The sequence below is a fragment of the Salarias fasciatus genome, chromosome 1 (genome assembly GCF_902148845.1).
Source record: "Salarias fasciatus chromosome 1, fSalaFa1.1, whole genome shotgun sequence".
Taxonomy (NCBI): domain Eukaryota; kingdom Metazoa; phylum Chordata; class Actinopteri; order Blenniiformes; family Blenniidae; genus Salarias; species Salarias fasciatus.
Genome location: NC_043745.1, coordinates 25,955,632 through 25,969,967, shown reverse-complemented (window position 1 = coordinate 25,969,967; position 14,336 = coordinate 25,955,632). Strand labels below are relative to the sequence as shown.

Genomic DNA, 14,336 nt, shown 5'->3' with positions numbered 1-14,336 from the left:
GCAGGAGGCAGCCAGAACCACGCTGGCTTTTCCCAGTATGCATCAGTCCAGCCATAAAGACTTTGCTACAGGGACAGTCACTTCATCATTCTCTGCTATTTTTGCAGAAGACGCACAATTTACACATCAATGTCATTAAAGTCACTTCAGCTGCACGGAAAGTACATTAGGTTTCTGTTGCGAGCTTCAGTTTTACAAAAGGCTGCTGGAAAATCATTTTCCCCGAGTACAGAAATACCAAAGAACAACTAACAAAAGTCAAATAAGCTGTGAAATTTTCTCCATCACTCCAGTCTCCCATTTAATAGAGACACATTAGTGAGCTTCCATCTGCATTTGTTACTCTACTTCTGCACACACACGCACATACGCACACACACACACACACACACACACACACACACACACACACACACACAAATGGTAGTCTTTTTCACCTTGAAGACCGTATTGTGCGACTTACTTCAATGAGTTGCAAAAAAGAAAAATAGTTTGTTCTCAAGGGAAACGGTGACACTAATGTGTCGATTCGCCGTTTGAACCACGAGAACATAAACAACGCTTTTGTTGCACTCATGCTTGAAACACAAATTTGTTAAAACAAATATGAGCTGCAAAAGCCACTGAAACACCTTGTTGGAGGTCAATTTCTTCAATGTTTAGTTCAGACTACAATGTTATTAAAGCGAAATTATGAGGCTTGCTGGTCTTGTTAAGTCTCTTACACGTACAAAGATAAGAGTAAATAGAAAATATACGTCATTTGTAGCTACGTGCCACTGACAGAACTCATGAGAGGTTAATAGAAAAAAAATGTTTCCATCGTGTCTTCAAACCTGTTAAAGTTGCCAAAAAGTCTCAAAAAACAAAAAAAGAGGAAGTCATGACAAAATTTAGCTTGACTAAACTGTATGTGCTTATCAGTGTATGTATTACTTCATGTACAGCAGAAGGAGGCAGTTAGTGAGAATTTACTGAACATTATAAAGAGTCCCATAATTTCAGCTTCAATGATCTATTATATATCTGTTGTTTGACTTACGGTAAGGCAATGAATACAATGAAAAATCTACGCAAACACAATATCTTTGTCTAGTGTCAGCTGCTTGACTTGTCTTGTTTGTGATGGCCCAGGTGTCTGTGTTGTGCTGACCACCTGACCGGCTCGCTGTGTTCTCGCCGCTCCCGCCCACCCGGGGCCATCTGCTCCTCTCATTAATTAGGAGACAGCCAGTTTCACCTGCACTGCCCGCATTTAGATCGCAATAATTACCACACACACAAAGCACGGGCCCACACACTCACACAGTAAACATGTATTGCATTACCCAGACGCTGTAGCATCAAGTCACAGAACTGACGAGTAACACCTTCTTCATTGGTGCCGTCACTCAGCTGATCTACAGCTCACTGAAACAATAAAGATTGCTTGATATGTTCTTAGGAAACTAGATAAAACCACAATAAAACACAGATAGTAAACATTGCAATAATAAGGTAGAAGGAACAACAGCGTGTCCTTAAATAGGTGGGCTGCCGGCTCATATCATTGCTTGATGCTGTGAAGACGAAAACACTTGTTCACAAGTATGTTTCCTTCTGCGTGTGAGGCGGAGGACGTCCCCTCGATGCACCTGTGGTGGATGGGAACTGAATAAACACACTGCGAGCAGGGGTCATAATGAATGGTCTGCCTTTAAAGAGAGCTACTTAATGATGAAGTGGGGACATCTGCCTGAGCAGGCTGCAGGCCCCGCTGATCTGAGCGACGGGACGGCCAGCGGTGGAAGGCGAGAGAGGAGGATGGTGGTGGTGATGGTGGGGGGGGGGGGGATAATGTGTGGTGAGGCAGGGTGTCTGCACTGCGGTTTCACCCCTGCAACCTCCCATCCATTGTTCAAGACTATTATCAGCTGTTCAATTATTCAGATGATATTTACCAGGGCCAATTATACCGGGCTCTGTCCTGCAGAGAAAATGGCCAAAGTGTTTTACTGTTGCGCTCACATGCAGAATAGTGTGCCGCTGAGGCTGTTCAAGTAGGGGTAGAAACCTTTGGCTGGACTTCTTTCTTCTTTGGGGAGTGTCTCCACTCACATATAAGTTGCTATAAATCACACATAATGAATTAAGTGTTTGATGTTGATGTTTATTTTCTCCGGTTGCCATGGTATTCCTCTTAAGCACTTTCTCCAACATCCACACAAAACAGTGTCACCACAGTCCAACCAGCAGCCGCCTCCCCACCGAAACGACTGCTCCTGAAGCTGCTTTTCAGCTCCATCCACAGCAAAGCCATGCTCTGGATGCTTGACTGTGATCATCTACAGCGCCATGCACAAAGCTGCAGAGGTTATTCGAAGACACCATACAGTTCAGATAAGGGTCAGTGTTCAAGTGTAACTATTCACACCAACAGTTTTTATCGAGCCCAGACAGGTGGACGTCAAAATCAAGGAGAGCAAAGATTCCGGTCATCATCTTGTCTCAGCATCACTGTGGATGTGCAGTGTGGACTCATGGGGAAAACACCTGAGTCCTCCATGTCTACCTCACTCTCTCCTCCACAGTTCACAAACTGTGTTCACAATGCTACATGATAATAATATGAATAATAATAATATTTCTAATACAAATAATAATGAACTATAGGTTTCATCTATGTCATTTTTTTCCCTGTCCTTGTTTTGTGATTGCATGCTGATGTGCCATTACATCCCCATTACTTGCCATTTTTCCCTAATTATGCACAAAAGATAAACAACACGATCATTCTGAAAGTCATTTGTCTTTTTCTCTTGTCTCCTAAACCATTTACAGACGCGCAGACTTGGAAAAAAAATCCCCCAAAATAAGAAAAAAAGAACATTATCATGCTCCCTTGTTTTCTTGAGACCATTATATTAAAGCTGATCAGACTGTGAAAGTCTGAACTTGAGATCTTACTGCAGTCCGAGTCTTTAAATATGAAACAAGTCTCCTGCTGTTCATGCAAGCCCCCGGTGCCATTAAAACCCCGCGTCAGCAGCAAATGAAACATATGAGAGATATTTGCTTGAATGCAGACGAGTGTGGAGGTTTTACTTACTTTGTGAAGGTCGAGGTCAAACCGAGGTAACTGTGGTGGTGATAATCCACACCAAATAGTTTGAAAGACAGATTCTTATACTGTCTTGATCCTCATCGTTTGGGGAGGAAAAAAATAAAGCTTTTTTTTTTTTCCTGTGTTATTCCCTTTTTCTGTTTCTGTGAGATGTTGAGAGGAAAGATCGACAGTCTCGCACATATGAAAATGTTTAACTTTCCTTTGGGAGTTCAAATGGGGTCTTGACTTTCCCGGTTTAATAAATTATGAGGTATTTTTTTCTTCTTCTCTGTTATATCAAAATCAAAAAGGGGAGAAAAGGGAATAAAGAAAACACAAATCAACGCCAGGTCTGTTGGATCCTTAAACAAAATCGATGTCTTTGGTGTTGAAGTCTGAGTTTTGTTTTCACCCCCTTTAAAGCAAACCGCTTGTTATTTTGACCGTGAGGGGGGGTTTAAAAAAAAATCAGAACTTGTCCCAGTCGCGTAAATCCGTCTTCTCGCTTCTTTTACGCATCCCAGACAGAAACCACACAGTACAGTTTCAGGTGTGAAAAAAATAATAAGGGAAACAAAGGAAAACGCGTCCTTTTCGCTTTTTCTTCTAAACAAACAAAACTACAGAACGGGCTGCAAGTTCACCGGTGTAAGTCCAGAGATCCTTGCACATCAGATGAGAAATGACGGTGATGAGACTCCTCTTGGTTTGCGGGGTGCGCCTCTGATTCCTCCGGTGGCAACTTTAAAGCCTCTTCACTTCAGTTTAGCGACCGTCGCCAGTCAGTCCTTGTACATCCGATGAAATGCTTTTTTTTGTGTTAAAAACACAGTTTGTCGGACAGACTCCTCCAGCGGCACCGGGTTCCTCTTCCTCCTCCTCCTCCTCCTCCTCCTCCTCCGACGCGCTGATCCTCCGCTGCTCCGAGCGGTCTTCAGGTGGTGGAGCAAAAAGCTTCACTTCACCCCCCGGGAAAAAAAAAAAAAAAAAAAAAGAAAATAAATCACATTCAGCCGAGCAGAGCTGCTAGAAATATTTCCTCGACTGCTCAGCGATTTTTTTTGGAATTTATTTTTCTTTCCAAGGGTTTGGTTTGCAGACTTGTTTTGTCTTCAGTGATGAGTGGAGCTGAGCTTGCGGGCCCGCTGTAACCGCGGCTCTCTCCTCCTCCTCCTCTGTCTCTGTCCTCGCTGTAGCCTTCTGTCTGTGTTTAAACACCATCTGGAGCTCCTAACCCCGCTCGCTCTCTCTCTCTCTCTCTCTCTCTCTCTCTCTCTCTCTCTCTCTCTCTCTCTCGCTCTCTCTCTCTCTCTCTCTCTCTCTCTCTCTCTCTCTCTCTCTCTCTCTGGCAGCTATTGTACAGGAATCCTTTTCTGAATTGAAAAGGATCCAAATTGACGAGAGCGCACCGCACATTGGTGCAAATTATTAAAATCAGGCAAAAAAATTTAAAAAAGTTCTGCAAACAGAAGGTTATTTGCACCAACGTGTGAGGAAATAAATCAGTACAACTTGGTTGGAAATTGGCTTTTCTGGTTAAAAATGCATCCGAAAACAAATAAACGGCGTGGAAATAAATGGCTTATTTGTCTTGCAATGTGCAGGATAAATGAACAAAAAATTCAATTAATTGTTTCTGATACAAAACAGCTTCAATTAAAAAAAAAAACAAAAAACAGCGGAGGTGAGTGAAATACAACTGTGTTGCAGTCCCGCTGTCTGCCCGTGGGGGCCGCTGTTTCCTCATATCAGGACAGCATGGACTGCACAAATCTGCACACTTTGTTTACTTTAACACGAATAAAATACTAAAACAGCTTTTTGAAAGCCAAGCAAATGCAAAAATCGATGCATGTGCGTCGGTGTGTGAGCAGTCACCAGAAAATACTTGCAATACTGTAAATCTAGAGGTTGTAGTTGGTTGGTCGAATGGTGTGTGTCTGGAATAGTTATCACCACCTTCACTGTCCCATTTAAATGACACAATTATTCAAATGTACCCCTTGTCGGTTAATGTTATTTTAAAGAGGGATAGCATCCAAATCGTTGTCTTTTGCCTGTGTTATCAACACCACTGCAAATATTCAAGTTCTCTTAAGTGCTTAATTTGTTGCGTCAATTTGTTGTTTCAAGCACTGCATGTCATATTTATTCAAAGACTTCAGAGTATGACAATTGTTTTAATAATTTGTGATTTTCTGTTTTTCTGATGATCGATCAATGTTTAATAAAATGTCACAAAATGCTAAAACTGTCAAAAGTTTTGAAAGACAAAAGGAAGTCTTATGATTGCTCAGATTTCCTCAGTCCAAAACAGAAAGTCATTTCAGTCATTTTTTTTAAAGGCAGAGGGAGAAAAAGATAATTTCTACTTTTAAAAGGTTAGACGCAGTGACAGATTTGACATTTTTTTCCCTCAAGTAATTCTCTGTTAATCATCTAATTTGATGACAGCTTTCCACTTTTGCTCTGGAACAGATAAAAATAAACTGCTGGGTTTTTTGTATACAAAGAGATAACTTTTATTGTCAAGCAGAACTTAACTGAGAAACAAATATGCTAGACAGACACACACACACATACACACACAGAATATGAGGCACAGAGAAAACTTCAGGTACAGAACATCTGGTGTGTGTCTCCTTCTATGTGAGAATCCTCCACCTGGCCACACTGGTCTGTCAGTCCCTTTGCCCCACCCACCTCACACACACATACACCTCACACACACACACACACACACACACACACACACACACACACACACACACACACACACACACACACACACACACACTGTGTGTGAGAGAGGTGGGTGGGGGGGTACAGGGCAGAAGACAAAGCTGACACCCTCCTGACCCCTCCTGTGTCTGCAGAACAAACAGAACCAGCTTGTAAAGTACACACAGACAGCTGCTGTGCCCCGACTTCGGTCTCACCAGCCTCACCGGTGCAGAGCACAAACACCGCCTTCATGCGGAGATGAGAGGACTTTTGAAAAACGCTCAAGCACCGACTGAATAATGTGAGCAAGCATGCATGAAGAATCTCCACCGTTTTTCGATTGAGATGTAATAGTTGTCTGCATGCCCAATGAGAAGGCAAAAAAACATCCAGGAAAGGTGCTGTGAAATGTTATTTGAATGTGGCCAATATAAACACACATGCACATAAATGATGAGATACTAAATTCACACAGGTGACGCGATGAAAAGAATTTTGCCGAGCGTCCAGGACTCAGCGACAGATCGTCTGATTCTCTCTTTCAGAATCATGATCTCGGATGCACGGGAGCAGGGTGAGCCTTGTGATTCTCCCTTCATTAGTATGTTACTGTAGGAGGCTCATATGCTGCCTGCGCAGAATCCTGAAAACAGACGAAGTGTGAGTGTATGTGTGTGTGTGTGTGTGTGTGTGTGTGTGTGTGTGTGTGTGTGTGTGGCCGTGAATGACAGAAAGGTTGGCTATGGGGGTTGCATCCAAAGAAAGGATTCCTGTCAAGGTGACAGGTCCGAGATTGACAGGATGCTATTCTCCTAGGGAACGGTGTCAGTCAACCTGTCAGGCACCCTGCGCGACAGCCTCTCGCTCCTCTTAATTTGGCCTTTTGTTGAGCGGTCACCGGGTTAGCTCCGACACTCCATGTGGCCGGCCTGATAAACTGCACAATGAAACACACACAAGGTGGGAACTCGCTTCGATGAACTCTCTGTACCATAATAGTGCAACTGGAAGTCCCTTTGATGGCATTAATGACGAAAACAGCTTTGTCTTGCCTTCCTTTCACCGGTCTATCTCCCTGACACCTCACAAACGCTATAGACCCCCACGCGCACGCGCACGTGTGCACACAGACACACAATGCTATTATGTTGAGAGCATCTCCACACACACTGAGATACAGGAGCTGGGTCTGGTCATTGTACTGTTATGGTAATGATGATTTTGTTCTATTTCTTCTTGGCTCTGTGCTGTGTGTGAGTCCGTGCGTGCATGTGTGCGTGTGTGTGCGCTGGTGTGTGTGCGTCATAGTAAAAGCAGGAGAGAAGTTTGCAGCATTTCCTCCACTCACACATTGTAAATCCTTTCCTACAGTGGCAGTCACAGGCTAGTGTGTTGAAATGAGATAAGGCCCTGAGCCGACTGAAAGGAACGCTAGACCCATTGTGTTCCTGCGCTCTTCTCCCTTCTACTATCCTTTCCTCTCTTGTACTCATTCAACGGGCCCGACTCTTATGGAGCTGCCATTAATGTTACCGTTGTCGGTTCCAGGCAGTCATGAAAGCAAAAAGAGTACATCTCCATTGATCAAAAGGGAAGAGGGAGAAAACAAGTTGTGTTACGCCGATTGAAAAGCTGATAGAATACTGCTGAGTTTCTGTTGAGACAATTCCCTTTGAGTCACATGTATCCTTCCTAAATACGACATTTGTAATTTAAACTCTGTTTTCCTCCGATAGTGAGCTTAAAAGGATGTTGATCTCTCACTTTGTATGTTAACATCTTTAACGCCTGCATGTCCTCAAGCTGTTCTATTATATTATGAAAGAGGATGAGACAGAAAGAGAGAGTCTAGCTGTAATATGGCGTGGTGTAACGGATCATTGACCCACCCACTCAAGCACACACGCTGGAATGCTGCTTTTACAAATTGCACCCATAGACCCCCTGACATTTTGTTTGCAATCGAGCAGCAAAGTGTCGGCTGTTTGAATCATCCAGACATGACGGGAATTCAAAATCCAAGACGTGCTCTTAGATAGAATAATGCCCTTTGAAATATCTGACACTCAGTTTTCCCATAGAAATATTTTGTGTAAGACTTCAACATATTTCTGCATTACATCAGATATTCCAGGATATGTCCGGAGGCCTTTCCTGCTGTTTTTAAAACCAGCGCTGTAGCGCCTCTTGTAATGTGTTAATCACATCTTTGTTTGAGGGTTCACGCTTGTCGTGTTTGGCCAAGTCCAAACGGACCCTGGTCTGGCTGCTGCGGTTGTACGCTTCATTTGTGGAAGTGTAAATGTGACCATCCACACCATGACACACAACAAACAAGTCCGTTTAATAAAAGGGTATGGATAGATTGTGAGTGTAATTTGCTGCAGTTTGACTGAAGTCTGAATCAGTCCGTGAGCTGATCAAACACAGGAAGCGATGGCCTTTAGGAGCACCACATCCTGACATTTTATTGAAATTAATGTGCACAACATATAGGTTTTTTTTTCCAACTGTTTTACCCCTTTATGTATCGTGACTTATAAGCTGTTCAAGATCCCACAATTGAGCTTCATTTAGCTCAATACACAAATTGTATTCTGCATTCTTGTAGCTTCATCAGTCTCCCTATAATCAGAGCCTGTACCTCTGTTCAGTTTTCTGCTGGGATGAATGGAATCATCATTCGCTCACTTTAAATCTTAAATAACTTATTCCACGTTCCTCTTAATATTTCAATACATCATTGCACTAGCTTTTAGTCGTTTGTTTCTTGATATATATCACTGCGAGCATCAAAGCCAATGCTCATTTTTAGGATTTGTACAACAAACTGTAAAAACATATCATCGTTTTAATGTCCCCACTGTTAACCATAGATCACTGTAAACACTGTTCTGCTTGAATGCCAATCCGTGTTTGTTTCAGTGCACGATCTGTTGTCATTAAAAAGTGGACTCTTTTTTTTTAACTGGCGTACCTGTTTAAATGAAAGATTAATATTATATCAAAATGCCATTATGACCACAAAACATTCCTCCTTTCATCTATTTTTTCCTGAAGCAGTGAACTGCATCACAAACGGCTTTCGGGTGGCGTATCAGATGTTTAAAGCTCTTAATTTCTCAGCCAAACAAAATATTGGTGCTCTTTTGTTTTCTGGCAGATAGTGAGGGTTAACTGCCATGATATGTTATCTCAATTTCTTTCTGCATATGCAGTTCTGCTACCAGCCTTTGGACGATACGAGACAGCTGTAGAAAGTGAGAAATTGCACAAAAAAAAAAAAAAAAAAAAAAAAAAAAAAAAAGTTGGCAATGACTTCAGTCTTTGCTGGGCATGTGAGTATTACTGGCAAACTACTGAAGGAAATAGTGAAAAAGAGAAAAAAGTAGCTGTGTTACGTAAGTATTGAGAGTGGTTTTAATTTTGTAGTATGTCTTCAGTCAGCTTAAACACCGTGGTGTTTGAACTCTTTACAAAGTCTCTCCTCTTCCCAGCTAATGCACCTGATTGATGAAAGTATGGTAACAATATGAAACCTACTTGAATGTCAGCACTTTACTGCTGCAAGTAACAGGCTGAACTATTAAACGTGGATACAATAGGTGTAGTAAGTCAAATTTGAAGTAGTTTTTTTGTCAAGACATTATATTGTAGGACAGTTGCACTCAATAATTACACCACTTTGAAAGAGACTGCATAGGTTGGAAGGTCTATCTTTATACCGTCAAGTACAAAATGACACCTTAGAGTTAAAATTTTCAATTTACTCATACTTGGACGTCTGAGTCCAAGGTCAAGGGTAAAAGGCGTGCTTGAACGTTCTGAGTGCTTGTGTCTGTGGCTTTTCACTGAACAAATAGCAAGGCTGAGTGGGAGCAGTGAGCAGCACATGGCCACATCTGACCAACAGAAGTGCAAACTGTCAAAGAGGAAGTGACACCTGATTAAATCATGTGTTGACTCAAGAACAGGATATGTTGCCTGCGCACGGAGAGAAACGGACAGATGAAAAAAAAAAAATCCCCGATGCACAGGTGAATACGTCGAATATTCACACGAGAAAGTCACTGCTACGACTGTGACTGTGTGTGTGTGTGTGTGTGTGTGTGTGTGTGCGTGCGTGTGTGTGCGTGTGTGCATGTGCCTGTTTGTGTGTTTGTGTGCATGCAGACAGTTGGTGGTGCTGGCACTGGAGATAGTGTGTTGAGGGGGATGAGGCACTGTATCAAGTTGTGAACATCTGTTCCTCATAGAAACCGCAAAGTTGGTGCTGAGGAAATAAAGAGGATAACTGCTCTCCCTCTCTCTCCCTCCCTCACACACACACACACACACACACGTTACATGCACAACGATCTTCATCACCACCTTTCCTTTCCTCCCACATTCATTTTCCCACTTCGTGTTTAGTCTGTATTTTACTGCTTCTTGCATCATTATCAACATGTATCTATTCCCACATTTGCTGATGATCTCTGCTGTATTTGTTTGCTCATATCTGCACAACAGATACAGATATAGTGATGTAATCATTAAGCAATAGACCAGTGAAGATAGTGATATTATTGCAAATGAATATATTAAGAGCATTGCATTGTCTTGTTGTGAAAATATCAGCCAGTGAACAAATTATTGATTCAGCTTGATGAAGGAAACTGCAAGATTCCACATTTGACGAAAGACAAAAAAAAGAGTAAATCATTCATACTACTTGTGAACTTGTTGCAGAAAATATTTTCATAGCAGGCTTTCTACCTGTGGTATAGAGTAGCAAGCTGGTAACCAGAAGTTTGCTGGTTTGAGTCCCACTGTGGGTCTGTGAGCAAGGCCCTCAGCCCTCCCCATCTGCTCCACCTGCACCATGAAGGACACCCAACATAAAAGTTGTGCCAGATCAAACATGCGGATCACATTCGACTGGTGACCTCTGCAGCTGAAAAGTATAAAGTGCTTTAATAGAGTTGAACTTGGTTTAATAAAAAGAACAAAAAACAAAAGAGGGAGAGAAAGAAAGAAAAAGACTTTACTAATAAAAGCTGTGAGAAAATTAAATCCTCGATCATCTGAAAGCTCTTTTTCAATGACTTTGAAAAACGTAAGCAGGTCTTTGGAGACCTTGATGCAATGCTGATTATGCAACACATTGCTGAAAAATAAGAAGAATGACAATGTTATGTACTTGAAGTCACATGAAGTTATTACTGGTCACATGCTTCTGCTTGTCTGAGAAAACAGTCAAGAATCATCTACTCTTAGCTACAGAGGATTGAGACTGGCACAAAATTATGAAGTCTATGATACAGCAGACATGAGCCAAGGCTTTGTTAGGGATTCTCTGCACCTTTTCCATCAAAGTCCCTTGATTTAGTCCTTGCTCCTTTTCTTCCTCTCCCCGTCTCTCTCGCCGCCTTACTGGCTCTATCTGGGCCTGCTGTGAATATGTGCGAGTGCTGGGTGGCAGTTCCTTATTGTTGAGTGTCTATATGAGTGTGTGAGTGTGCGTGTGTGTGTGTGTGTGTGTGTGTTCGTGTATGCATGTGTGTGTGTGTGTGTGTGTGTGTGAGTCTGAATGCTGTGTGCGGCTGATAAGACCCAGGGAGAAGAGCCAGCGTGCCGACATATTCTTGCCACCGTGGTTATCGCCCGTCGCAGCTGTGCCTGAGCTCTGCGACATCTGCTCCCTCACAGGAAGCCTATGCTGCGACTCACAACACCTCTCTCTCTCTCTCTCTCTCTCTCTCTGTCGGTCTGTCTGTCTGTCTCTGTTTCCCGCGCCAGCATGCATTCACATGCTTTCACATGCATAAACCCAGACTTTAATGCTGTTTTTCTATACAGTGCAAACATATTGCTGGACTAAACCTCTACACACACACACACACACACACACACACACACACACACACACACACACACACACGCACACACACATACACTTACACGTGCACAAATGCACACAAATACACAGAACATAGTGTTACATCAGGTAAACCACTTGTGACAAAGAGCTGTGTTTACAGGTCTGCAGTTCTCAGTGGAACATTTGTATGCATATTTGTGTGTCTGTGTGCGTGCATGTGATGAATGGGTTGGAGCACCAACGCCAGAGTTCCACTGGATTTTTATCACAGAATTACAGGGGGGGATGCTTATGACTAAGCCTAATTATAGAGGCCTTATCACTGCAACGTTCACAAAGCTTATTACTGCCAGGAGACGATATGCGCTGCAGGTAATTCACTACTTTGGGTATTAGTCCTCACACTGGCTTACCATTTCTAAATATTTAGAGTCTATAAAATTATCCTTTAATGTCTGATTCTTATGCATCGCTCTCCTGGAAAGCCTTTGCTGATCTAAATGACATTTTTGCTTTGTACTTAAAGGAACTGTTAAAATCACTTTTTTGTTGTTGTCTTTGTTTTTGGGTGTCTTCCCAGATGACACTATGCTAACTTGCATGTGTCTCTTGAAGCAGAGGAAGCTGAGCAGTGAAACTCCAGCATCTAGTACTGTTCCCTGCAGTTGTATGGGGAAGCCCGGAGGAAGACCCCCCCCCCACCCCCCACCCACACAATGCTCTAAAAACCTCTTTCCCTTTCCTTTCTATTGCCATGGGACAAAATGTGCTCCACTGGGCTTGTTATCAATAATGACACATTTATTGATGCTTGGCAAGTCTAATAAAGACAAGAAAGCAAGTGCACATGGATAAATATTAACTCAGTGGGAAGATTAATCCAGATGCTGTGATTTATTTTAAACTCTGAAATTATTTATATATTTTTAACATAACCAATAACATTGAATCAGTGTGCTGCAGAAAACCCAAACTGCAGGCTGCACAGTCAATGTAATCAAGAGATATAATATAGATGGTATTGTTGGATGTCATTCTAACCTTGAAACCTTTGCTTCAATCATCAAATAACAGGTCTACTAGTCAGATGAGGAAACCTCACATTGCCCTTATAGCATGCAGCACAAAGTCAACACAAACTGATTATCTGTCAATCACCTCGACTTAATGAGCAGACCTGACAGCTGTGGGACCCTCGATCACTCATCACAGTTAACACACTGCCAAAAGATTTCATAAAACAGGTCATGTAGCACGACAAGCTCCTACCTTCACTACATCTGTAATGAGCGCTGGCTGCCAGGCTGTGGTCGAGGCTTCTGGGCTGAAAACTGTGGGCGGCGTGCTTTCCCCTCAGCGTCCGGTGGCTGATCAGCGTGACCGTGGGGACACAGGCGGCAAATGTCGGGGCAGAGGTGGACCCGGCGATCAGGTCAGCCGTCTTCTGGTGTTCTAGATGGACCTCGGCAGACATGTCTGGACCTCCGATTTCTTTAAAAGTGGGATGGTTTTGGCGTTTAAGTGAGACACTCAGGTGCCTGCTACCGGCCAGTTGGTCCAAGTGGGGCAGAAGTAGCAACAACGAGGTAGTTGACTCTAAAATCCACTTTTAGCTCCAAACGATTTTGCAGTTTATTCCTTAGTGCTTTCTCTCATCGAGGGCGCCTGAACCTTTCTGTGTTCCTCTGTCATACTTTCATAATTGTTGACTCGTTTGCTTTTGAAGCCACTGTGGATCATAATGTGACTCAATGAACCGCCATGAAATGGCTAAGAACATGGAAGCTCCAAATAGTAAAGCAATAAAGCACACAAGTATTTCCTTTCCAGCTTTTTTCAAATCCTCAGTGAAAACTTTATATCCTTGTTTGTATTATTCCTGGAATCATCAGGTCGTTTCTTCTCCCCCCCTTCTTGCCAACAACTTTGCATCCAAAGAAATATATGACAGTTGCACGCTAATACCCACGACTAATAGTCTCTGTCACTGAACGCAAATCTCCCTTGCCTGCTTTTCCTCTGTTGGCCTGGTTCCCTCAGTCATCGTCGCTCCTGTCCAGCAGAGTGTGAGTGAAGCAGTGGAGAGAGTGCATGTGAGCGAGTGTCAGTAGCAGGTCAGCTTGTCTTGTGGCGCTGGCTGAGGGGTTGTGCTCTCATCTGAACCCTCCTCCTGCCCTCCCAGGCACTGCGAGCTCAAAGAAGAAGTGGGTGCTTGGATGAAGTCGTTCCTGCGTGCTTCTGCGTGTGTTTTTCTGCATCGCGGGGCTGCAGCCTCTGGGGAGGCCAGGCAGCAATGTTGCTGGCGGTGATAGCGGGAGACAGCAGTGGGCTGCAGGACTCGGGCCTCCGTCTGGGCTTCCTCTGTCAGGAACCAGCTGCGCTGGCCAACAGACACTCCCTTCCTTTTTGCATCCTACGTTTTAAGACGCCTGGTTTTTTTTTTTCTTTACTGCATCTTGTTTGCTTGGACTTGACACTCCTCTTTCTTCATCCTCCAGGTCATCCTTTGGATTTAAGCAGGTGTAACTTTTTTTTGGCATTGTCTAAATAATTGCACTGAAACTTTTTATTATTTTTTCCCAATTATTAAAATTCCAAAATATCTCAAAGGAAGTTTTTTTTTTTTTGTGTGTGTCTGTTTAATCGAAAAATGCAACAAACTGC

General features: G+C 42.9%; 1 protein-coding gene across 8 annotated transcripts in view; it reads right to left on the bottom strand.

The window, feature by feature from the left end:
- The window catches only part of cbfa2t3 (CBFA2/RUNX1 partner transcriptional co-repressor 3), a 43,426-nt gene extending 29,291 nt beyond the window's left edge, over positions 1-14,135 (bottom strand). For 3 of the 8 annotated variants that reach the window (XM_030099180.1, XM_030099199.1, XM_030099233.1), the window contains exon 1: positions 12,942-14,135. In XM_030099180.1, the coding sequence (XP_029955040.1) occupies positions 12,942-13,146 (205 nt within the window). In that variant the 5' untranslated portion in view covers positions 13,147-14,135. Of the gene's footprint in view, positions 1-3,088; positions 3,894-12,941 lie in introns of all 8 variants that reach the window. The other 5 variants (XM_030099208.1, XM_030099217.1, XM_030099225.1 and 2 more) reach the window with 3 other exon arrangements.
- Between the last annotated feature and the right edge of the window lie 201 nt (positions 14,136-14,336).